At 42.6% G+C, this 23,934-nt stretch overlaps 1 protein-coding gene across 1 annotated transcript in view; it reads right to left on the bottom strand.

Moving 5' to 3' along the window:
• The window catches only part of MINDY2 (MINDY lysine 48 deubiquitinase 2), a 187,086-nt gene that overhangs the window by 10,175 nt on the left and 152,977 nt on the right, over positions 1 to 23,934 (bottom strand). The window contains exon 7 of the mRNA XM_082257052.1: positions 3,417 to 3,596. Coding sequence (XP_082113178.1) covers positions 3,417 to 3,596 — 180 coding nt within the window. The remainder of the gene's footprint in view (positions 1 to 3,416; positions 3,597 to 23,934) is intronic.

Here is a 23,934-nt window from a genome sequence, read left to right as displayed (position 1 = left end):
GGGGTACTTCGGTCCCGGAAATAGTGCTGGGGGTGAGCGCGTGCCGCCGGCAGGGTGCTCCTGCCCCCACTAGGCAGCGGAGATGCCGATCTATGGGACCGGCGGCCTCGATTGCCCCTGGGCACCCATGATTGCTCCTGGCTGAGAGAAGACAGTCAGCTGTTGTAAACACAGCTGACCGGTGTTCTCTCTGAAATGATGACAGAGCGCCTGTGATCCTTCTATATAGGATCACAGGTCTCTTTGATCATTTCACAAGTCCCTCCCCCCACAGTTAGAAAACACTCCCCTAGACTCACAATTAACCCTTTGATCACCCCTAGGTTAACCCCTTCCCCGTCAGTGTCATTATTACAGTAACAGTGCATATTTTTAAAAAAGTGTCAAAAATGTCAGTTAGGGGTCCGATCTGTCCGCCTGCAATGTCACAGTCCCGCTAAAAATCACAGATCGCCGCCATTACTAGTAAAAAAATAAATAAAAATGACATAAATCTTTCCCCTAGTTTGTTTAACTTTTGCGCAAACCAATCAAAATCCGCTTATTGCAATTTTTTTTTACCAAAAATATGTAGCAGAATCTAAATTGGCCTAAAACGATGAAAAATTTAGATTTTCAATTTTGTGGGGGGGGGAATGTTATATAGCAGAATGTGAAAAATATTGTTTTTTTTTTTTTTTCAGAATTGTCACTCTTTTTTTGTTTATAGCGCAAAAAATAAAAAAAAAGATCAGAAAGGTGATCAAATATCACCAAAAGAAAGCTCTATTTGTGGGAAATAAAAGGACATCAATTTTATTTCGGTTCAGTGTCGCACGACCACGCAATTTTCCGTTAAAATAACGCAGTGCTGAATCACAAAAAATGGCCTGGTCATTAAGGGGGCAAATCCTTCCGGTCCAGAACTGGTTAAAAAGCCACTGCTTCACTGTTCTCCTAGCCGCTGAAAGTATTCACACACTTCTAGTGGTTTCTTCCACTGGGTTGTACCTCACTAAAAGGACATATGAGCCGGCCTAAGAAATGGCAAAGGAGTGACGGGAAGCTGGTATTTGACCCATCCAACTGAAATACTTGCACTCCATCCAAAACTAAAATCAAAGCTTTGGCTAGAGATCTTCAGAAGTGTTTTTGTATGTGCGGTATTCAGGTCATTTTGCTATCAATCTAAAATAGATGAGATGTAATTACAGCCTAGAAACATAGAAAAGTGATGGTAGAAAAAGACCAAGTGGTCCATCAAGTCTGTCCATTTTTTTAAAAATTGAATTTATACGTGTTTTTGTACTTTTTTTTTTTTTTGTGAGTTTTTCCTGTTAATTTTTTTGTCAAGAGTATAGATCTATGTTTGCCCCAAGCATGTTTGGAGCTACTTAGGCCCCTTTCACACTAGCGGACCGTTCAGATCCGCCTGTCAGTTTTTCAGGCGGATCTGAACGGATGCCCCATGCATCTCTATGGGGCATCGGATGTCAGCGAGACATGTCCGCTGACATCTAATCCGATCCGCGGAGACACAGCTGCCGTCCGCCTGCTCAGCGGGGGATCGGTGGATCGATCCCCCGCTGAGAAAAACGGAGTTCGCCGACGGACTTCCATGTGTGAAAGGGGCCTAACTGTTAACTGACTCACTACCTCTGCTGGAATTTATTCCAAGCTTTGACAACCCTTTCAGTAAAATAATACTTTCTAAGATTAGTTTTGAACTTTCCTCCAGTTAGTTTGAAGTCATATCCCCCCTGTTCTTGATTTTGGTTTCACACTGAAGATCTTGCCCTCCTGAACCTTATTCACTCCTCTGATGTATTTAAAGGTTTCAAACATGTCTCCCCTTTCTCTTCATCCCTCCAGACTGTACATATTACGTTTCTGATGTCTCTCCTGATATGTTTTATCCTTCAGACCTTTCACCTTTTTTTTTTTTTTTTTTACCCATCTTTGCCCTCGTTATATCTTATCAATACCATTTTGTAAGTGAGGTAATCAGAACTAGTCACAGTATTCTAAATAGTCTCACTAGGGACCCCTCTAGTGATGCATCCTAGAATTCTATTCACTTTTCCCACTGCCTGGTTATATGGTTTGCTTATTTTGCAATCATCTGAAGAAGGTACCCCCAATTGTTTTTTGTCTGTACCCCTAATGTTGTACTGACGTGGGATTATTTTCCTCTGGGTGCATCGTTTTACATTTACAAACCTTGAATTACAGTTTACACAGTTTTGACCAATATTCCAGCAATGCCAAATTATGTGCCATGTTACAGACACCTCCAGGGATTGTAACCCTTTTACACACCTTTGTGTCATCAGCATAAAGACACTTACCTTATCCAACAACCCTTTAGTTATCACTTACATACAAGTTAAATAGAACAGAACCCAGTACAAAGCCTTGAGGTACACCAGTAGTGACTGGTTTCTGTTCCGAATGAACCCAATTTACAACCACACTCTGGTTTCTACCCTTTAGCAAATTTCTAATCCACTGAACCATGCAAGGGTTAAGTCCTAGCCTGTACACATTTTGTATTAGATCATTATAATTATACAGGATTTTTATAGCACCACCAGTTTACTCATCACTTTACAATGTAGATCATTATGTGGAACTGTGTCAAATGCCTTGCTGAAATCTAGATATAGTCTAGATGTCCACAGCACCTGGTCCAAAACATTAGAAATATAGACAAAAATTGAATTTAGATTAGTAGGACATGATCTGCACTTAGTAAAGTTATGCTGCTTTGGGTCCAGCAAGTTGTGGTATTTTTAGGCGATCAATGATCCCTCTTTTCAGGAGTGATTCCATTAATTTGACTACAACCGATGTTAAACTCACTGGTCTGTAATTGACAGTCAAGGGGCACTTCTCCTTTTAGAAGAGATTGTTTAAAAAGGTCCGGGAATGGTCCAGCAACTAAACCTCCTCACTATACTGCACAAAGAGTAAAAATACATGTTTTTTTGGTAACAGTGGTACAAGTGGCTGTAAGAGTACCATCTGCCATGGCAGGGTGTCGTGAAAGAGTATCCTCACAGTAATAAAAGAAAGAAGAGAGAGGAGGCGGCAGAAAGAGAAAAGGAAGAAAGGAGAAGGGGGAGAAAGAGGGCATGAGCTCTAGAAGGGGAAAAGGGAGTGGCCCCCATGGACTTGGGGAGAATCAGTTGGACAATTTAAAAGTTGGACATACTGGAGATATGCACTAAAGGCAGGGCATACAGGAGCCACGGCTACCATATCTTGAGGAATTTGGGCTAAAAACCGTAAAGGATGCTGGACATCTTTTTAGAGGAGGAAATTTAATAAAAATTGGAAAGTATTTATGTTGGTGAAAAGGATAGTCTTTTTATTGTGCGCTTATCACTAAAAAGGTGGAGTTACACATTAACTTAATAGGAAATTAGAAAAAGTACCTGTGGGGGAGCAGAAACCGCTGCCTGCTCCTGTTCCTGATAATACTGTGAGGCTCTTCTGTCCTCTTCCTCCTGAAGTTTTTTGGCCAGCTCCAGGTCACTGATGCCTTCTGGTATTTGCTCCCAGTCTATATCTTGGTTCTGCTGCTCCTGTTGTAGTGATAGTGCCATCAGATAATCCTAGGAAAGGCACAGTCTTTGAGAATTCCTTCAAGAAACATCTAAAAAGGCATGTATGATTATTCTATTAACTTTACAGAGCTCCATCAAATCGCACAGTGCTTTAAAAAGCACATATATCATTCAGTCATGTTTCTAAACTAGGCATAATTCACAATCTAAAGTCCCTACATGCAGCTAGAAAAATTTTTTGGTGAAGGGCTAGTAGAAGTTTTTTGGATTGTTGTAGGAAATGTTAAACACACTTAAAGCGGTAGTATACCGCTTTTTGCCACTTTTAACTACAGGTAAGCCTATAATAAGGCTTACCTGTAGGTACAATTAATATCTCCTAAACCGGCATGATTTTAGGAGATATTTGCACTGCATGCAGTCGCTCACGCGAGCGGCGCATGCATTCTGAAGGTCCGGCGGACCTTCAGCTTTCCTTGCCGGGAGCTTGCCGGAAAATGACGTCATCGCGGTTCCGGCCAATCACAGCGCCGGAGCCGCCGAACCTGGAAGAGACGCCGAGGGATCATGTCAGCTCCCACAGCGGTGTCCGGGGGTCCGTGTCGGGGCTTCGTTCTAAGGTAAGTACTTCATAATGAGCTAGTATGCGATGCATACTAGCTCATTATGCCTTTGTCTTGCAGGGTTTTTTTTTTTAACCACTTAAGCCCCAGCCCTATTTCGGACACTTTTTGTTCACAAGTTAAAATCAGTATTTTTTCCTAGAAAACTACTTAGAACCCCCAAACATTATATATATTTTTTTAGCAAAGACTCTGGAGAATAAAATGTCGGTCATTGAAATATTTTTTGTCACACGGTATTTGCGCAGCGGTCTTTAAAACGCCATTTTTTTGGAAAAATTTTGAAAAATCACATTTCATTGCATTTAAAAAATACTAAACAGTAAAGTTAGCCCATTTTTTTATATATTGTGAAAGATGATGTCACGCCGAGTAAATAGATACCCAACATGTTACGGTTTAAAATTGCACCCCCCCGTGGGATGGCGACAAACTACGGTCAATAGAGATCTCAATAGGCGACGCTTTAAATGTATTTAACCGTTACCAGTTTAGAGTTAGAGTGTAACTCTTTTTTTAAATTTATTGCTCACGCTCTGGCGATCGCTGCGATACCTCACATGTGTGGTTTGAACAGCGATTTCATTTGTGGCTCGACTTCCGTATACGTTTTTTTTTGTGCGCGAGCTAACGGTGACGGGGGCGGCTAATTTTTTTTTTCCATTTATTTTATTTATTTTGTTAACTTTATTACAGTTTTTAAAAAAAAAAAAAAATCTGATCACTTTTATTGCTGTCACAAGCAATGTAAACATCCCTTGTGACACCAATATGTAGTGACAGGTACACTTTATGGAGGGATCGAGGGTCTAAAAGACCCTAGACCCCTCCACTACACTTCCCTGCGTTTTTTGCATACAGCCATTTTTCAAATCTGCCGCCTTTTGCAGCACAGTAACCCGGAAGTGACATCATGGACGCCGCCTCCGAGTTAGGTCATCGGAGACCCGATCGAAGCCGTTTCTGGCTTTGATCGGGACTCCATCCAGCTGGCGGACGTGCCGGCTGGGTGCTCGGGGCTCCCGGTGGGACGGGAGCCCCGGTAAAAGCCACGGAAGGCGGCGGGAGGGGGGGGGGTTCGATCGAGCGGCTCCCAAGCCACATCGGTCGTTACTGACGGAATGCCAGCCGTCGGCTCTAAACCACGGTACCGGGATGATGCCTCTAGCTAGAGGCATCATCCCGGTACACTACCGCAAAGTTTACTGACGTACCCATACGTTAGTGTGCGGTAAGTGGTTAAGTATACAACCGCTTTAAATCTAAAATCAATTCAAAGTTAATGACACCACCAAGATCAGATTGCATATCGCAGTGCGATCTGACAGTTCGCACAGAAATCGGATCGCACTGGTGTGAACCACCATGCGAACCGGTTCTGCTGCGGACCAAAAAAAGGGTCCTGTGCATGTTCACTGCGATTGTGGTGCGAATGCAGCCATACAAACTGTATGGCTGAACTCGCACTGCACAGACATCGCATGTGATTTTAGGAGCAGTGCGCTCCGAATCATATGCGATGCCTGCGATCGCAATAGTGTGAACCAACACTTAAGTTTGATTATATGGGTGTGCAATAACACCAAATTTAACACACCTGCTCCCTATTCAAACCTGAGACCTTGTAACACTAACGAGTCACATGATACCAGGGAGGTAAAATATTGCCAACAATTTAGACAATAATGGCTGTGTTAAGTTATTTTGAGGGGACAGCTAATTTACACTGTTATACAAGCTGTACACTCACTACATTACATTGTAGCAAAGTGTAATTTCTTCAGTGTTGTCACATAAAAAGATATCATAAAATATTTACAAAAATGGGAGGGGTGTACTCACTTTTGTGAGATACTGTAGATTTTCAAAGAAACAGAGATATGCTATAGACTGATACAACCTCCACCAGGCAACTGGAAACTGTTCTAGCAACAGAGCCAAGATATGAAGCAGTGTGGGGCACCCTAAACCATATTGGCATCCAATGAAGATTGCCACATTGCAAAGGGGGACACTGAAAAAGTAGCCATTGTAAGATCAGGCCATGCAAACAAGCAATCTGACTACTTACGTGTCTCGGACATCATGGTGTCATAAAAAGAGCTTAAGGTAGCATAATGTGTTAGAATGTTAAAAGCCCAAATGGGCAGGGATACACAAAACAGTTGATGCCCATGTTTCTGTGCATGCGCTCTGCAGAAAACCTGAATACTGCAAGATGCAATGCAAGTCAGAACAAAATCAGGCTGGCGGTCCATACCAACATTATAGAAACAAGTATGGTGATGGACACTATATGCACCACATCCCCAATAAGTAATTTAGAAAGAAACAACATAGAAAAGCATGGGGCTTTTTGGTCCAACATTGTGATCAAACAAAAACTGAAGAGTGCAAAACATAACCATATCAATAACCTTTCACAAAAATCAAACATCCAAATAAATAAATATAAAAAAAAAAATTGTGGTAAGGATCTGGAATGGACCCAAGCAAATTAAACTGCTTCAAAGAAGGCTACTATCAAGCCAAGAATGCTCAAACAGAAACACAGAGTTTGAAGGTTCCTAAACAATACAGGCCAAGTCAGGGAGCAGACTTGGCCTGTATTGTTTAGGAGCCTTCCTATACATTGGGTTTGGGCTATATCTAGGATGCAACTTAGATATTCCAAGCAATGTGTCGGTTCCAGTGCTGACCTCTAAAGGTTCAAGATCCAAGCCAAACTTAGTCTTGTCTGTCCACTTCACATTGTCAGTCAGTATTTACATCCTCCAGGTATTCCATAATGGGAATACTGTGGGATCACAGTAGGGCAAGCACAGGTGCAAATCACCTTGGTGTATACTAGAGGGGTAGAAGACAAACCAGATGGTAAGGCTTCAAACTGGTAGTGTCATGCTCCCACGGCAAAAGGGAGGTAGGCTGGATGCACTGGAATGATGGCAACATGCAAGTACACATCTTTGGTGTTCACAGATGCACAAAAGTCTTCCTGATGAAGGGAGGCTATTGCAGAGCTGGAGAACTCAATGCAAAATTTTTGAACTGTAATAAAGACAAGCTTTCATATCCAAAATAGGTCGAAAACAGTGAAAGGGTTAGAGGAAAACCCTGAAGTCTTTCTACGTTTGGGAAAAATGTCAATAACTGTGCAGAGACACTGGCAGATTAGAGAGCAGGGAGGGTAGAGAGCGGAACTCTTGCTTCTAGCCCCCTGTAAACACATCTCTTAACCAGGCATCTGAGATGCTTTCTGAGTATCGAGGAGCCAAGGGCTTGTGATTGAGCTGGGCTCCTGTTATGGGTGATGTCTTGGAGGTCAAACCCAAGGAGTAATCAAAATTAAGCCTTTTTTTTTTTTTTTCAAGGAGTCTTTTCGGTTTATGGCTTAGGCTTCTTCTGCTGAGGCAAACGATTACTTTTACCAACACTGAAAACCTTTATGAACGTATCCAAAGAAGCACCGAAGAGCAGTTCACTATCAACAGGCATGTGCAGGAATCGTTTTATACATGACCAACATTTAAGCTTAAGGGTTCTCCACATATTCACAGACGGGACTTATTCAGGAAATAAGATAGACAATGCTGACTAAACCCGCTACACAGTGGTATAAGGCTGAAGGCATAAGCTTTAAGCACACTACAATAAAGGCCTCCTTAAATGGGTTCTGGTAAGTAAAATGCATAGGAACAGTAAACAGTTTATCATGGGTTTTCCAATCTCCATACAAAACACCTTTAAAGTGATGCCAAACCCACAACAGTAAAATCAGTGTGTATATGCAGTAAAGCATGCTTGTTATATTCAATGTGGAACCTAAGGGGTTAATTCTCGGCATTGTATATAAAGGCTGTGTAATCTGATCGCTCTGATCCTCCTCTTCTTCCACTGACTTCAACCAATCTCTTGATAGAACAGAGCATTAGGAGTCAAACTTTAGTGTGTATTGCTAGAGTTTTTTCTTTTCTTGGGAGAGTGCATGTGATCAGCACAAGGCCAATCAGCACTGTCCAGACAGAGGGTCAGGGGAGAATGAAAAATCCTCCTACAAGCTTAAGCAGACACTGATACAAGTCACAAGACTGCTATATACTGCTGATGAGAAAAGGTATTTAGCAGTTTATATTTACTAAAATAATTGCAGTTCCATGTACTGTGGGAGACCATATATAGTGAATGCAAGTTCTGGATTAGTAACACTTTAAACTAAGGAGTGTACTGGGAAAGTTTAATGGTCTTATAGTCACTCAGGTAGTTTAGATTAGTACAGCACTAGTACAATCTACAGGCTGTTCCATTTTAAGTTGGCATGCATCACATTCATAAGAACGGATATGGTATCTTTAAAGGGGTTGTAAAGTCAGAAGGTTTTTTTATCTTAATGTATTCTATGTATTAACCACTTAAGCCCCGGAAGATTTTACCCCCGTCCTGACCAGGGCCTATTTTGCGATTCGGCACTGCGTGACTTTAACGGACAATTGCGTGGTCGTGCGACGCTGTACCCAAATGAAATTGACATTCTTTTTTTCCCACAAACAGAGCTTTCTTTTGGTGGTATTTGATCACCCTGTGCGATTTTTACTTTTTGCGCTATAAACAAAAAAAGAGCGACAATTTTGAAAAAAATAACAATATTTTTCAAATTTTTTTATATGAAATTCCCCCCCAAAAAAATGTAAAAATCTAAATTTTTTAACACTTTAGGCCAATTTGTTTTCTGCTACCTATGTTTGGTAAAAATAAAATCGCAATAAGCGTATTTTGATTGGTTTGCGCAAAAGTTATTGCATTTACTAACTAAGGGAAAGATTTCTGTCATTTTTGCGACATTGCGGCGGAGAGATCGGACCCTTGACTGACATTTTTGACACTTTTGGGGGTACCAGTGACATTACTACAGTAATCAGTGCTATACATATGCACTGTTACTGTAAAAATGACACTGGCAGGGAAGGGGTTAACTTTATTGGTGATGCAGGGGTTAAGTGTGTCCCTAGGGGCGTGCTTCTAACTGTAAAGGGGTGTGGCTAGTGATGTAACCACAGAGACATACGATCCTACATAGGAGGATCGTATGATCTCTGCAGTTAGATCAGGGAGAATGACAGGCGGCTTTGTTTACATTAGCCGCCTGCCTTTCTCCCTCTCCACGGGGAGATCGCAAGAGACCGGCGGACATCGGGTCACACGCGCGGACTTGTTAGGGAACGAGCGGGGGTGGGAGCACGCCTCCGGCAGCGCGCGCTCGCCCCCTAGAGGCTTTCAGGCTAGCGACGTAGTACTACCTCACTTTGCCTGTACGGGGCTGACCGCCGCAGTAAATAGTCGTGAGGCGGTCGGCAAGTGGTTAAGAAAAAAAACCTTTTCATCACAGCAGCCCCCCTCAGCCCCCCCTAATGCTTACCTGGGCCCCCTCTTGATTCTCAGCCATTCGTGATAATTTCCCCCCCCCATTGGCCAAGACACAGCAGTGTCGTCATTGGCTTCCCCTGCTGTCAATCAAAGTCAGTTAGCCAATGATGAGAGGGGGGCGGGGCTGCACCGCAGCTCAGTGTCTGAATGGATACACGACGCTGTGGCTTGGCTCGGGTGCCCCCATACCAAGCTGCTTGCTGTCAGGGCACTCGAAGGGAGGGAGGGGCCAAGAGAGCCAAAGACGGACCGGAGAAGAGGAGGATTTGGGCTGCTATGAGGGAAGTATAACATGTTTGTTATTTTTATTGAAAAAAAAAAAAAAAAAACAAGACTTTACAATCACTTTAAGCCTGGGAACTATGGCAGCTGCCTGCCACTCTCAGGAAATGACCCAGCAAGGATTTGTGAGACACTTTGTCAGACAGATCCTCTGCAACAGAAGGCTCAGAGACCTCTAACTTCAGGCACATGTTAAAGGTACATACATGTGTGTCTGACAGATTCTGGAGGGGAATGTGTAGACATATGCTTATGGCCTCTGCATTCAGAATCGGCAAGCATAATTGCAGTTCTAACATAGCTGAAGGTCACATTCCAGACAAGACCTGAAATCCTCGGTCTAGCCTCCAACGTTATTGCTGAGGATACGTTGATATGAATGACTGCATAAAGAGTCCAACAAAACCTCATGTAAAAGAAGTCTTGATTGAAGAAATAAAATATAATCTCAAAAAGGCAAAAAAAAATAAAAGTAATTTTTTTTCAAGCGAGAAAAGACATCTATTCTCCTAGGACACTAGCAAAAAAACGTAAGCATGCCAAGAGGGGGAGGGGTTTTACCTGGCTGCCCAACAACATTTTGGTGTGCCATTGTCCAATTTCTCGAATATGTGGCAGTATAACCCTGTTTCATTAAAATAACTGAAACTTGTGTCCCTTCTTGAAAGAGAAACAACATTTTTAGCTATCCATACACTTTAACCCCTTCATTACAGTCTTCGCCATTTTGTTTTCCTTTTTCCTGAAACCTATTTACACACACATTAGCATCTTAATAATAAGAGAAAAAGGACGAAATCAAAAGAGATGAACATATATAGAAAGAACATACAAAGCATAGTACTAATCACTCAGACAAATCAACACATAATTTCATATATTGGATCCGTATTTTTTCTTACACCACATCATTTAGAAGAGGTGAAAAACCACTGCTGTACTTTTCTACATTTTAAACTTCACTTTCAAGCTGAAAAATATGACAACAAGTAATTATAGGATGCCTGAGCCATCAGCAGTTGTCACAGAGCTGATAAATAATGTATAAAATTCTCATAAGCTCTGCCGAAAGACATGGCAGTGATATGACAACAGTACTCAATCACTGCTTACATCAGTAGGGTACCCATGCTAATGGCAAAAATCAAATAGAATTTTCTACTTGATTGTGGAAATAGAAACAAAATAAAGAGCCCTGTTGAGATTCTGTTAAAACTCTTTAATTTAATAGGAAATCGCTGCCAGAGATTAAACTCCTGTCGAGGGCTCCATGGCTATGTTTTATAAGAGTTTTTTTTTTTTTTTAATTTTAACCTCTTCCTTGCTTAGAAAATGTTACGGGTGACCTGAAAGAGAAAGTGGGTAAATGTAAATCAAACCTACCATATATTCCTGGTAATTCTAAAACATATTCTGTAAAATTAATTTACAGACGTTAAAGAACTGTACAGTATGTTGTATTACAAAAGTAGCAATCCAGCATTAGTCTATTCAGGAAGCCACGTTGCCACAGGCACAGGATACATTGCTGACCTCTATTGCTGCAACAACGCATCGACGTAATCGATTACGTTGACTACGGAAATGCGTCGGCATACGTGCAAGGCGTCGACGCGTCACACTCGTAAATGGCGGCTTCTGCTCCTGGGGGAGAAAGTTCCAGCAGTCTACCACAAAAAGCTAGACCACAATCATCAAGGGTATGGGAATTCTTTAAACAGAGGCCAGATAAAATGGTCCTTTGTTCCCTTTGCAAAACCGAAATGGCGTACCAACACAACTGCGATGCACAAGCACCTAAGAAGAAAACATCCTGGTGCTCTCCGACCTCAAAAGGACGAGCCATCTTTGTAAGTAGTACTATTATTGTCACATTTCACATACAATTATTATATGCTAGCTAGGCAATAATTACAGATACATCATTTATTGGTGCATGCTCAGGGCCAGGGTACCCATTTGTTGCTGCTTTGCTTTAAGCTTTGTAGTGGGCAGCTCACTTTTTTTTAAATGTTCCACAAGGCACTTTGCAGCCCTCAGTGTCTTGCTGATCTGGGGATCCCTCAGGGCATGGTTGACAACTAACTGCAATCTGACCAACACACCTGAGAGAAGAGATGCCATGCTTTTCTTCCAAAATACGCAGAGCAGCGTCAACATTTACACTGCAGCATTATGCAACTACAACATTGGCCATGGATATCTCAAACTTTTCAGCTGCTTTTTCTACTAGAAAAAATACAATTAATATTGTAATCAAAGTAATCATATTAAACATAATTATTAATCACATTCAGTTTTTTTTAAAAAATTGGTTCCTAATGTTATTAATTATTATTATTGTGTTTGTTGTTTTTTTCCCAGGAAGAGGCAAAGCTGTGTACAAGATTTCTTCTTTCATAAAAAGGATGTCACTGTTTGCATACCCCAAATGGCCATTACACTTACCAATAGCATACTCAACAGGATTGTAAAAGATATGAGACCTCTTTCTATTGTAGACGGTCAAGGATTTCGTGAGATGATCAACACGTTTTACCCAGGATACACACGTCCCTCCAGGTCCCATTTCACTAAGCTGATGGAGAAGAAATATGAGAAGAATTTTGAAAGATTGAAAGCGTCACTCAAAGATGTGAAATCCAAAATAGCTCTCACCACAGACGCATGGACCAGTATTGCCACAGAGGCATACTTGGGTGTCACATGCCACTTCATTAATGAAGACTAGAAGCTTACATCATACAATCTGACTACTATGCCACTTGAAGATCGCCACACAGCTGAAAACATTGCTTACTGGGTGGAAAAAGCAGCTGAGAAGTTTGAGATATCCATGGCCAATGTAATTGCAGTTGTCCATGATAATGCTGCAAATGTTGTCACTGCTCTGCGTATTTTGGAAGAAAAGCATCATGGCACCTCTTCTCTCAGGTGTGCTGGTCATACATTGCAGTTAGTTGTCAACCATGCCCTGAGGAATCCCCAGACCAGCAAGACAGTGAGGGCTGCGAAATGCCTTGTGGAACATTTAAAAAAAAGTGAGCTGGCCACTACAAAGCCTAAAGCAAAGCAACAACAAATGGGTACTCCTGATCATGCACTAATAAATGATGTATCCGTAAGATGGAACAGTACTTTACACAAGATCAGCCGCCTGCTTGAACAGAGGTGGCCTGTGACTGCAACACTTTCCGATCCTGATGTCACGCCACGAGGGAAGCGCTTCCTGGATTTAAAACCTGATCAGTGGAGCTTACTTGAGGAAGTGGAACAAGTCCAGAGGCCTTTCAAGTGTGCTACTGTTTTCTTGAGTGGAGAGTCCTATGTGACTGGTTCCGCTCTACCTCCTCTGGTAAAAGGCCTCCAGAAATCCATACAGAGCACAATTTGCGAGACAGCAGCAGTCAAGGCTTTCCAAAGTGTTGCTGCACAGGAGATGACCTCAAGATGGGAGCGGGAAACTAAATTCAGAGATGACGGTGGAGAAAATATATGTCTTATTGCCGCAGCCCTGGACCCCAGATTCCGCAAAATAAAATTCCTGGCAGCAGAGGACAGTTTAAAAGTTCACCTGAAGGTCCAAGCTCTTGCTCTTGAAGAGAAAAGAAGATATGAGGAAGAGCAAACACATCAATGTCAACGTGAGGAACAGGTTCAGTCAGCCAGTGCAGACATGAAACTTTCAGAAAAGAGGCAAGTGTCTCTGTTGGACACTTTGCTCGGTTCAGATTCAGATGACCACCACAGTAATGGTGAGGATGACACTGGTCACATCCAAGATCAAGAAATGAACAGTGAAGTTGTGAGGAATGAGATGAAAATACACATGTACTTTAGTGAACAGGCTATTCCAAGGGAAGAAAATCCACTGAAATGGTGGAAGGAAAATGAAGTGAGGTTTCCCATCTTGGCCATGCTGGCAAAGAGTTACTTGTCTGTGCCTGCAACATCAACCCCATCTGAAAGGCTTTTCTCAGTTGCTGGCAACATTGTGACTAAAAAAAGAGCAAGCCTAACTTCAGAGCATGTCGATATGCTAACCTTCCTCCATTGCAATGCTATATATTAGTAACACAGGGCATCAACCTGTTGCACTCTTGGGTTGTATAATGTTGGACTTCTTTAAACTACAAGATGGCTGCATTCAGGTAATCTTTGCTCAGTATTGGCCATTATATTTGCACAGTGTTGAGCAGTGCTTTTGTTGGACTTGGCTCCTTTAAAACTATGTTAGTTTTTATGTATGTTTTACATTTACATCATAGTGTTGTTGTTGACCAGCATTTTTGTGGTGTGTTACTTGTAAACAACACTTTAGGGCATCAGGCATGAATAATTAATGCCATATAAATTTTGCCTAACACTTTGCAAAAGATGCATTCTGAAGGCATTATGTGGTTTAAAGTAGTAAGGTTTACTACTTTAACCACCACATAATGCCTGCAGAATGCATCGTTTGCAAAGTGTTAGGCAGAATTTATATGGCATAATTATTCAAGCCTGATGCCCTAAAGTGTTGTTTACAAGTAACACACCACAAAAATACTGGTCAACAATAACACTATGTATATGTAAATGTCAATGTAAATGTAAAACATACCTAAAAGGTAACCTAGTTTTAAAGGAGCCAAGTCCAACAAAAGCAAGCACTGCTGCTCAACACTGTGCAAAAGTAATGGCCAATACAGCAAAAGATTACCTGAAGGCAGAGAGCTGACTTGTAGTTTAAAGAAGTAAAAGTGTTAGGTAGATATGGCATTTTCATGCCTGATGCCCTAAAGTGTTTGGCACTTTATGTATTTCTTGTATTTTTGCACACACAGTGTTGAGCAATGCTTTTTTAGAATTTATATGGCATTTTGAATGCTTTTGGTTCTGAATTAATGGCATTATTCATGCCTGATGCTAAAGTGTTGTTTATATTTTATTTTTGCAACTTCATTTTTGTATACTGTAAAAACTTCAACCACATTGAAATATTTTTTGGAAAAAAATTAATAAAAGTTGAAATATTATATTAGAAGTTGTACGTATCATTTTTTGTAAAGTTATTCAAAGGATTAATTAGCTAATCAAAAAAAAAGAACACTAGATTAAGCAAAAAAAAAAATAAAATAAAAATAATCTTTAGAGTAGTTGACAGACAAAATAATCGTTAGTTGCAGCCCTACTGACCTCTGACTTGATGGCCAGATGGCATCTTTCATGGATCAATCAATAAGGCCACATTAACGGCTTTACAAATTTGCCCTTAAAAATCTCTAAAGATGCCCTTCCATAACTGCTTCAAATCCTAAAACTAATAACAAGATATACAGCATACTAAGCCAATTTCTTACTCTTTTAGCCTTCTTCAACCCAGTTCTAACTGCCTTATCAAAAATTTTGGGAATTTGGCTTGAAAGGATTCTGAGCATATAGAGGTTTCTTAAATACTTGGTCTTAAATTCTAGATCACTTTATCCTGCACTGAAAATTCCAGAACGCTAGAACACAGCTGTATATAGATGGAACCTGAGGAAAACACCTATGCAAGCTGAACCCATTCCCAATGATTTGAAACAAGATCTTCAACCCAGAAAACCCCTACAGTAGTACAATGTAATGCTAGAAATATACAACAAAACTGCAATGATGCATGGTCTTAATTAATTTTTTGATCATATCTACACTATATTAGCAAAAGTATTGGGACGCCTGCCTTTACACGCTTATGAACTTTAATGGCATCCCAGTCTTAGTCTGTAGGGTTCAATATTGAGTTGGCCCACCCTTTGCAGCTATAACAGCTTCAACTCTTCTGAGAAGGCTTCACAGGGTTAAGGAGTGTGTCTATGGGAATGTTTGACCATTCTTCCAGAAGCACATTTGTGAGGCCTGGGTCTGCGCTCTATTTAATCCCAAAGGTGTTCTATCAGGTTGAGGTCAGGACTCTGTGCAGGCCAGTCCAGTTCCTCCACCCCAAACTCGCTCATCAATGTCTTTATGGACTTTGCTTTGTGCACTGGCCCAAATTATTTGATGGAAGGGGGGGGGGGGGAATATGGTGTCGGGGGTTGTTTTTCAGGGGTTGGGCTTGGCCCCTTAGTTTCAGTGAAGGGAACTCTTAAGGCATCAGCATACCAAGACATTTTGGACAATTTCATGCTCCCAACTTTGTGGGAACAGTTGGGGGGTGGCCCTTTCCTATTCCAACATGACTGTGCACCAGTGCACAAAGCAAGGCTGAAATGTCATTAACCACTTCAATACCGGGCGATTTCTGGCACTACACCCCTACACGTAAAATCATAATTTTTTTGCTAGAAAATTACTCGGAACCCCCAAACATTAAATATATTTTTTTTAGCAGAGACCCTAGGAAATAAAATAGCGGTCATTGCAACTTTACGTCACACGGTATTTGCACAGAAACTTTTCAAATGTGTTTTTTTTGGAGAAAAAAAAACGTTTTGTGAATTAAAAAAAAACAAAACATTAAAGTTAGCCCAATTGTTTTGTATAATGTGAAGGATGATGTTACACCGAGTAAATAGATACCCAACATGTCACGCTTTAAAATTGCGCACGCTCGTGGAATGACACCAAACTTTGGTACTTCAAAATCTCTATAGGCGACGTTTTAAAAATGTTTACAGGTTAGCAGTTTAGAGTTTCAGTAGAGGTCTTGGGCTAGAATTGTTGCTCTCACTCTAACGTTCATGGCGATACCTCACACGTATGGATTGAGCGTCGTTTACATATGTAGCTGCGACGTACACATGCGTTCGCTTCTGCGTGCGAGCTAATGGAGACGGGGGCACTTTACATTTTTTTTTGTTTATTTTATTTATTTTTACACTTTCCATTACATTTTTATTGAATTATTTTTTTGATCACTTTTATTCCTATTACAAGGAATGTAAACATCCCTTGTAATAGGATAAGTGAATGACAGGTCCTCAGACCTCAGATCTCGCCTACAGGCTAGAAAGCCTGAAAAAAAAAAAAAAAAAAACGATCTCAGCTGAATGCAGAGATCTTGGCAGTATAGAAATGGCCAGGGCGCCCGGGCCTCCGAGAGTCATAGAGACTGCCTGTGACTATCTGGTCCTCGCAGTCTCTATGATACACTTCCTCCCGGCGGCTGATTTCTTCTCTGGCTCGCTGATCGTACAGGCGAGCCGGTAGAAGCACCATAGGGCAGCGGGAGGGGGAAGGGGGGGTGTCCCCTCCCGCCGCCTGTAAGAACGATCAAGCGGCGGTTCAGTAGCTATGATTGTTCTCATAGTGAAGGGAATCGCCTGAGGAAAAAAACAATATCTGAATAATGAATCATGAAGATATCCCCACTTAAACCCCACAACGTCATATGACGTCTGCCCGGGTGAAGTGGTTAAAGGTCATGTGCACGTAAAGGCAGGCGCCCCAATACTTTTGGTAATATAGTGTATATGAAAAAGAAATGGTGGTATACCAAAAAGAACTGCGCAAGTGGATGTTTGTACCAGGGCTGTGGAGTCGGTAGATAAATGTTCCGACTCCGACTCCTCAGTTTTTTGTACTTCGACTCCGACTCCCCGACTCCTCTGTATTAATATGTATTAATCTTTCGACACTGACTTGGGTGGGTGGCATTGTAGTAACTATTCTGGCCACATCACTAACGATCTCTGGATAAACAAGGATGGCTTCTTTAACTAACAAGATTTCTTTTTCCAGCAAAATACTCTCTCTTTTCATCATTGAAGATGCAATGCCTTCAGCTATTAACCCTCCATTTTTGTTCAGGCAATATAACAGGCTCTTCCATTCCAAGAGGAATTTACCCAGGGTTAGATCATCACATTGCAACCTCTTGGTGACAGTGAAGGGGTGAGAAAGAAGGTTCTCCAGCTCTTTTGTTTGTGTCCACTGGCTTTCAGTTAATGCAAGATTTTCATTGTCCATTTCTTTTATGAAGTCTAAGTTCAAGCAAATGCTTCACCATTAAATAAGTGCTTCCCCAGCGAGTTGTTTGATCCAAAATGGCTCCTTTTCCTGCACGTCTTTTCAAAATTGCATCTGTTTTCGGGGCCCTGGCTGCAACAGTTACTTGCCGTAATTTGCCAATTAGTGTAGCTGCATGGCGATCTTTTAATCCATCTCTTATGGCAAGTTGCAGTGTATGAACAGCACATCACATATGATGAATAGTAGCAAGCTTCAACAGTGGCGTCACTAGGGTGGGGCCAGAGGGGGCCATGGCCCCCCAAAATTAGTCTGTGCCCCCCATGTGCCCCCCCAATTAACTATGTGCACAACACAGTCATGGATTATCATTGTCTCGCGCCGCGCCATGCACACAACACACAGACTCACACAGAGTGCGGGCAGGGCTGGGCAGCGCCCCGGCGGGCGGACGGGCGGAGGGGGGCGTGCACAGCGGATCGACCAAGCACCAGCCCGCCCCAGCCTGGCCGAAAGCGCGCGCGCGCCCAGGGGAGACTGGGGCCACTTTAAGCATTGGGGCCGGCCGCAATGATTGCCACTGCAGCCCCCCGCTGCGCTCCAGATTGACGGTGCGGTCCGATATACTCTACGTCAGCCACTGTGAGCGGCATGACGTCACATCCGGCGGGGGCGGCTGCGCGGCGGTGGATCAACGAACTGACTCGACTCCAAGACTGTCACGGCGCCGATCCATCATCCCTCCCACACAGCGAGACGCGCAAGCAGCAGCATGGTCGCCAGTGAGGAGGTGGGTCACATACACACACTGAGACTCGTACCCGGCCTTTGACACTTTGGCAACATTTCAAAAGATATGGGAGCGATGGATTGTGTCCTATCATCCTCCTCCTCCTTCCTTCCATAGAGACTCCCTGACCATGTAACTTTTTATTCAGTGATATAGACCCCTGGCACTTAAAAATACCATACCAATGGCTCTTCTATTTGGACAATACTGTATTTGTTTAGCTGAGATGTTTACCTTTTAACTATAGCTAGTGCAAATACTGTACCCCCTTTTGACTTGGTATTGGCCTCATGTAACCTGCTACACAGCAACACTTTTGGAAGAGGAGGGGCAGTGCTAGGAGTCAATCGGGTATACTGTAATGCATATGAGCTGAAAAGGAACATTCTGATAGATGGATGATAGATGGATGACTCCCAACTGTGCTGCTGCTATGGCTCCACTGTCCATTCACAGGTTGGGGACGGGCTGGTGACCAGAATCAGGACAGCAACCTAGCTTTGAGGCCTGGTTGGGCTGTGAAAATTTCAGGGCTTGGTGAAAAGAAATGCAAATCCAGTGTTTTCCAGCTTTCATAAGCTTAAGAAATTCAATCATATATAATGGACTTTTCTGGAGGCAGGAATCCTGTGATCAAACACTTCCATCTCCTAAACCTCTAAACCTATGAGATCAGCCATTCTCAACCAGGGTTCCTCTAGACACCAGGCAAGTCTGAGGGGGGGGGGGGTGTCAGTGATGTAAGGGGGGGAAGGGGAATACAATAATGTAAGAGGGCATTAATATAAAGGCTCCCATTGTATCATTACCCCCCCCCCCCCACACACACACACACACACACACATTCCCAGAGTTCCTGGGGTCCCCCTGGATTGCTCCACCTTCACCACTTTTAACAGGAATATTCTTATATATATATATATATATATATAAGCCCAATGTGCTTTCATATCTGTCTTATCTATAATACACTTTTCACATGTGCTTTAAAATGCATGGTTTTCCCTTTTATGAAAAAAAAATGGCATTATGCTGTTGGGCCGATATAATAATACTATGGGGCTGGTATGAAATTATTTCCAGGGCTGGTTTTTTTATTCCCAGTCCTGCCCTGCGCGCGCCGCCGCAGTGTTGTCAGCAGTCTGTCGGGGTCGGGACCGGGACACTGGCATCAGCAAGCACATGCCAGTCCAGCCAGTGAGCCAGCAACAAGCCAAGCAGCAAGCAAGCGCCAGACCGCCAGTATACAGAGAGGTCCGAGTGGAGGACTCTGAGGAGCCGAGCCAGCCACCAGCCCAGGACACAAGGAGCAGCAGCCGCAGGCCAGGCGGCATCATAGAAGTGGCAGCCTCAGCCAGTGGGAGGTGAGTCACTGGAGCAGTGAGTCCACTCACTGCCCATGCATTATACCACCCTCACACCCTGACCCAACAATTGTCAATGTGGAGGGACAGTGCTTGACATGCTGAGCTGACAGAATTTTACAGCTGAACAATGCTGTAAAATTCTGTCAGCATGTCAGGCCACATTGTCATTTTCAGGGGTTTGAGGGTGGTATGAGATGTAAATGTGCAAAGGACTCACATTGAGTTCACTGCACATTTGCATCTCATACTACCCTCACACCCCTGAAAATGACAATATGGGCTGACATGCTGACCGAATTTATTTTACAGCTGAGCTGAGCTGAACTGTTCCACTAGTGCGAGTGCCACCTCTAAAACCGATGTCCCCGAGCCTGCTCCTTGTGTGCTGGCTCGCTGTGTCTGGTTCCATTGCTGCGTACTGCTGCCTCGCCTTACAGGTGACTCCGCTAATGCTGTCCGCATGCTCTGGGCCTTCAAATATATAAACATGAAATTTTCGTGACTGATGCCCATTGTCAGGAATATTTCATGTTTATGTCTTTATTTGGCCAATGTTTCACAAATGTTTCATGTTTTATGCTATTGAAGGCCCAGAGTGTATGGACAACATCAGTGGAGTCACCGGTAAGGCGAGGCAGCAGCACGCAGCAGAGGAGCCAGACACAGCCAGCACGCAAGGAGCAGGCCTGGGGACATCGGTTTTAGAGGTGGCAGGTAAGTGGAGCAGTGAGTCCACTGCACATTTCCTTTCTCGTACCACCCTCACGCCCCTGAAAATGACAATGTGGACTGATCCGCTGACAGAACTTTACAGTTGAACATGGCAAACATGTATAATACATGTCTGTAAGTTTGCTATGTCCAGCTGTAAAATTCTATCTGTGTGTCAGTCCACATTGTCATTTATCTATTCTAGATAGATAGATAGATAGAAAATAGTGTATGTATGTATGTATATATATATATATATATATATATATATATATATATATATCATATAAAAATTGCGTTTTATAGCTGGCCCCCCTACTTTTGTCCCTGTCCCCCCATGTGCCCCCCCTAAATATAAAAGCTGGAGACGCCACTGAGCTTCAATGCTTCTTCAACAAAGTTGTCTAAAAAAATGTCAGCATTCTCTTCAGTTTCTAAACTTTCTCCAATACTTGCAGAGCTGTCTTCCTCTAACTGTTTTCTTTCATTGATTTTTATTGAGAAAAAGTCAAGTACAAAATACAACAAACCTGGTAAAACGATCAGGCTAGACATGGTCCTGAATACCATATATATAAAATTGAGGAGTACTAACATTCGAGGGGGGCATATCCATTAACTGACTGTGTTGAGGTCAAAGAGGGTAGTCCAAAGATCCACCCCCAACACGCTATGGGAGCTGAAACAGGATGCAGAGGGTCGAGGCCCCATATAGAGGGATGTAAAGCCCAAGAATAAACCACAGGCAATATATAACGAGGTAAGGCACTCCACTCCTACACGTAAAAATCATAATTTTTTTGCTAGAAAATTACTCGGAACCCCCAAACATTATATACATTTTTTTTAGCAGAGACCCTAGGGAATAAAATAGCGGTCATTGCAACTTTACGTCACACGGTATTTGCACAGAAACTTTTCAAATGCGTTTTTTTGGAGAAAAAAAAAAGTTTTGTGAATTAAAAAAAAACAAAACATTAAAGTTAGCCCAATTGTTTTGTATAATGTGAAGGATGATGTTACACCGAGTAAATAGATACCCAACATGTCACGCTTTAAAATTGCGCACGCTCGTGGAATGACACCAAACTTTGGTACTTCAAAATCTCTATAGGCGACGTTTTAAAAATGTTTACAGGTTAGCAGTTTAGAGTTTCAGTAGAGGTCTTGGGCTAGAACTGTTGCTCTCACTCTAACGTTCACGGCGATACCTCACACGTATAGATTGAGCGTCGTTTACATATGTGGCTGCGAAGTACACATGCGTTCGCTTCTGCGTGCGAGCTTATGGAGACGGGGGCACTTTACATTTTTTTTTGTTTATTTTATTTATTTTTACACTTTCCATTACATTTTTATTGAATTATTTTTTTGATCACTTTTATTCCTATTACAAGGAATGTAAACATCCCTTGTAATAGGATAAGTGAATGACAGGTCCTCAGACCTCAGATCTCGCCTACAGGCTAGAAAGCCTGAAAAAAAAACAAAAAAAAAACGATCTCAGCTGAATGCAGAGATCTTGGCAGTATAGAAATGGCCAGGGCGCCCGGGCCTCCGAGAGTCATAGGGACTGCCTGTGACTATCTGGTCCTCGCAGTCTCTATGATACACTTCCTCCCGGCGGCTGATTTCTTCTCTGGCTCGCTGATCGTACATTGATTTTTATTGAGAAAAAGTCAAGTACAAAATACAACAAACCTGGTAAAACGATCAGGCTAGACATGGTCCTGAATACCATATATATAAAATTGAGGAGTACTAACATTCGAGGGGGGCATATCCATTAACTGACTGTGTTGAGGTCAAAGAGGGTAGTCCAAAGATCCACCCCCAACACGCTATGGGAACTGAAACAGGATGCAGAGGGTCGAGGCCCCATATAGAGGGATGCAAAGCCCAAGAATAAACCACAGGCAATATATAACGAGGTAAGGCGGAGGGGAAGTATGAGGGGGCACCATGCCCCCAATGGGTGGCGAGACATATGGGTCCAGCACAATCCCCTTCCAGAGAAAGCCCCCAAGAGTGGTAGGGCGGCAAAGAAGGGTGGGGGGGTGAGGTAGGATAGACTGGAAGGGGGTAGAAGGGAATAAGAGCATAGGAGGCTCAAGAGGTTAGCTGAAATAAGGAGAGAAAAGAGGAAAAAGAAAGAGGGTCTGGCGGCCAGATCAAATAGAAACCTGTACATATTTAGCCCAGGGTTCCCAGATGGTCTCAAATTTAACCACATTATTATTGATAATACCAGAGATTTTTTTCCTGTGACATGATCTAGGAGATCTTAAGTTTGGTTTCCCTGATGGACAGCCTGGGTGTTTTCCATGCTCTGGCTATGGTGAGTTTGGCTCCCAGGAGCATAAAATGGAGGAGTTTCTGAGCAGGTTTAGAGAGTTTAGGGACCTTGACGTTGAGAAGTGCAATTTGTGGGGACTGAGCGATGGGGTGATCAAGTACTTTACGAATGATCTGGAATAATTTATTCCAGAATAGCCTAATCTTGGGGCAGGCCCAACAAGTGTGCAAGTGGTCACCAGATGAACCGCAGCCCCTAAAGCACTGTGGAGAGTCGTTTGGAAACATGGCCGCAATGCGGGTAGGGACCAGGTACCATCTGGTGAGCAATTTAACATTAGCTTCGATGAGCGAAACATTCAGTATACCTGTAAAGGAGCGTTGAAGGCAAAAACCCCAGTCGTCCAGGTCCCACTCCATTTCCAGGTCCCTCTCCCAGGCTAGCGCATATGCAGGTTTGACATCACTGTTGGATAGTATTGAATAGATGAGGGAAATCCCTCCCCTTGGGTCCCTGGCTTCCAAGCACCAGCGTTCATAAAGAGTGATTTGTGGAGGGTCAGGTTTATCGTCCCATATGGAGTGGAGGAAATGTGATATCTGGGAGTGGCGATATCTCTCAGTGAGGGGCATTTTGAGGAAATTGACACAGTGTGGGAAAGAAAGGGGCCCCATGGAGTTAAAGAAGTGTCCAATGCGAAATAGGCCCTTGTTAAGGCACCAATGGAAAGCTTTGATATTTTGTCCAGGGGGAAATAGGGGGTTGTTAAAAACTTCCTCTAACTCTAATATCTGTTTGTTACCTTCTTCATCTGCGTTCATCTTCTCAATTGTGCTCAACATGTTAGAAGCGTTATCTGTCACAACACATAAAATCTGTTCCTTTGTAATTTCAAAATCTTCTATAACACCCTCCACTAACTTCTGAAGGTAATCACTGGTGTGATGTGGCTGAGTGTCCTTTA

The sequence above is a fragment of the Pelophylax lessonae genome (genome assembly GCF_965119305.1).
Source record: "Pelophylax lessonae genome assembly, chromosome: 4".
NCBI lineage: Eukaryota > Metazoa > Chordata > Amphibia > Anura > Ranidae > Pelophylax > Pelophylax lessonae.
The sequence above is the reverse complement of the archived record's forward strand: the minus strand, read 5'-3'. Positions and strand labels throughout refer to the sequence as shown.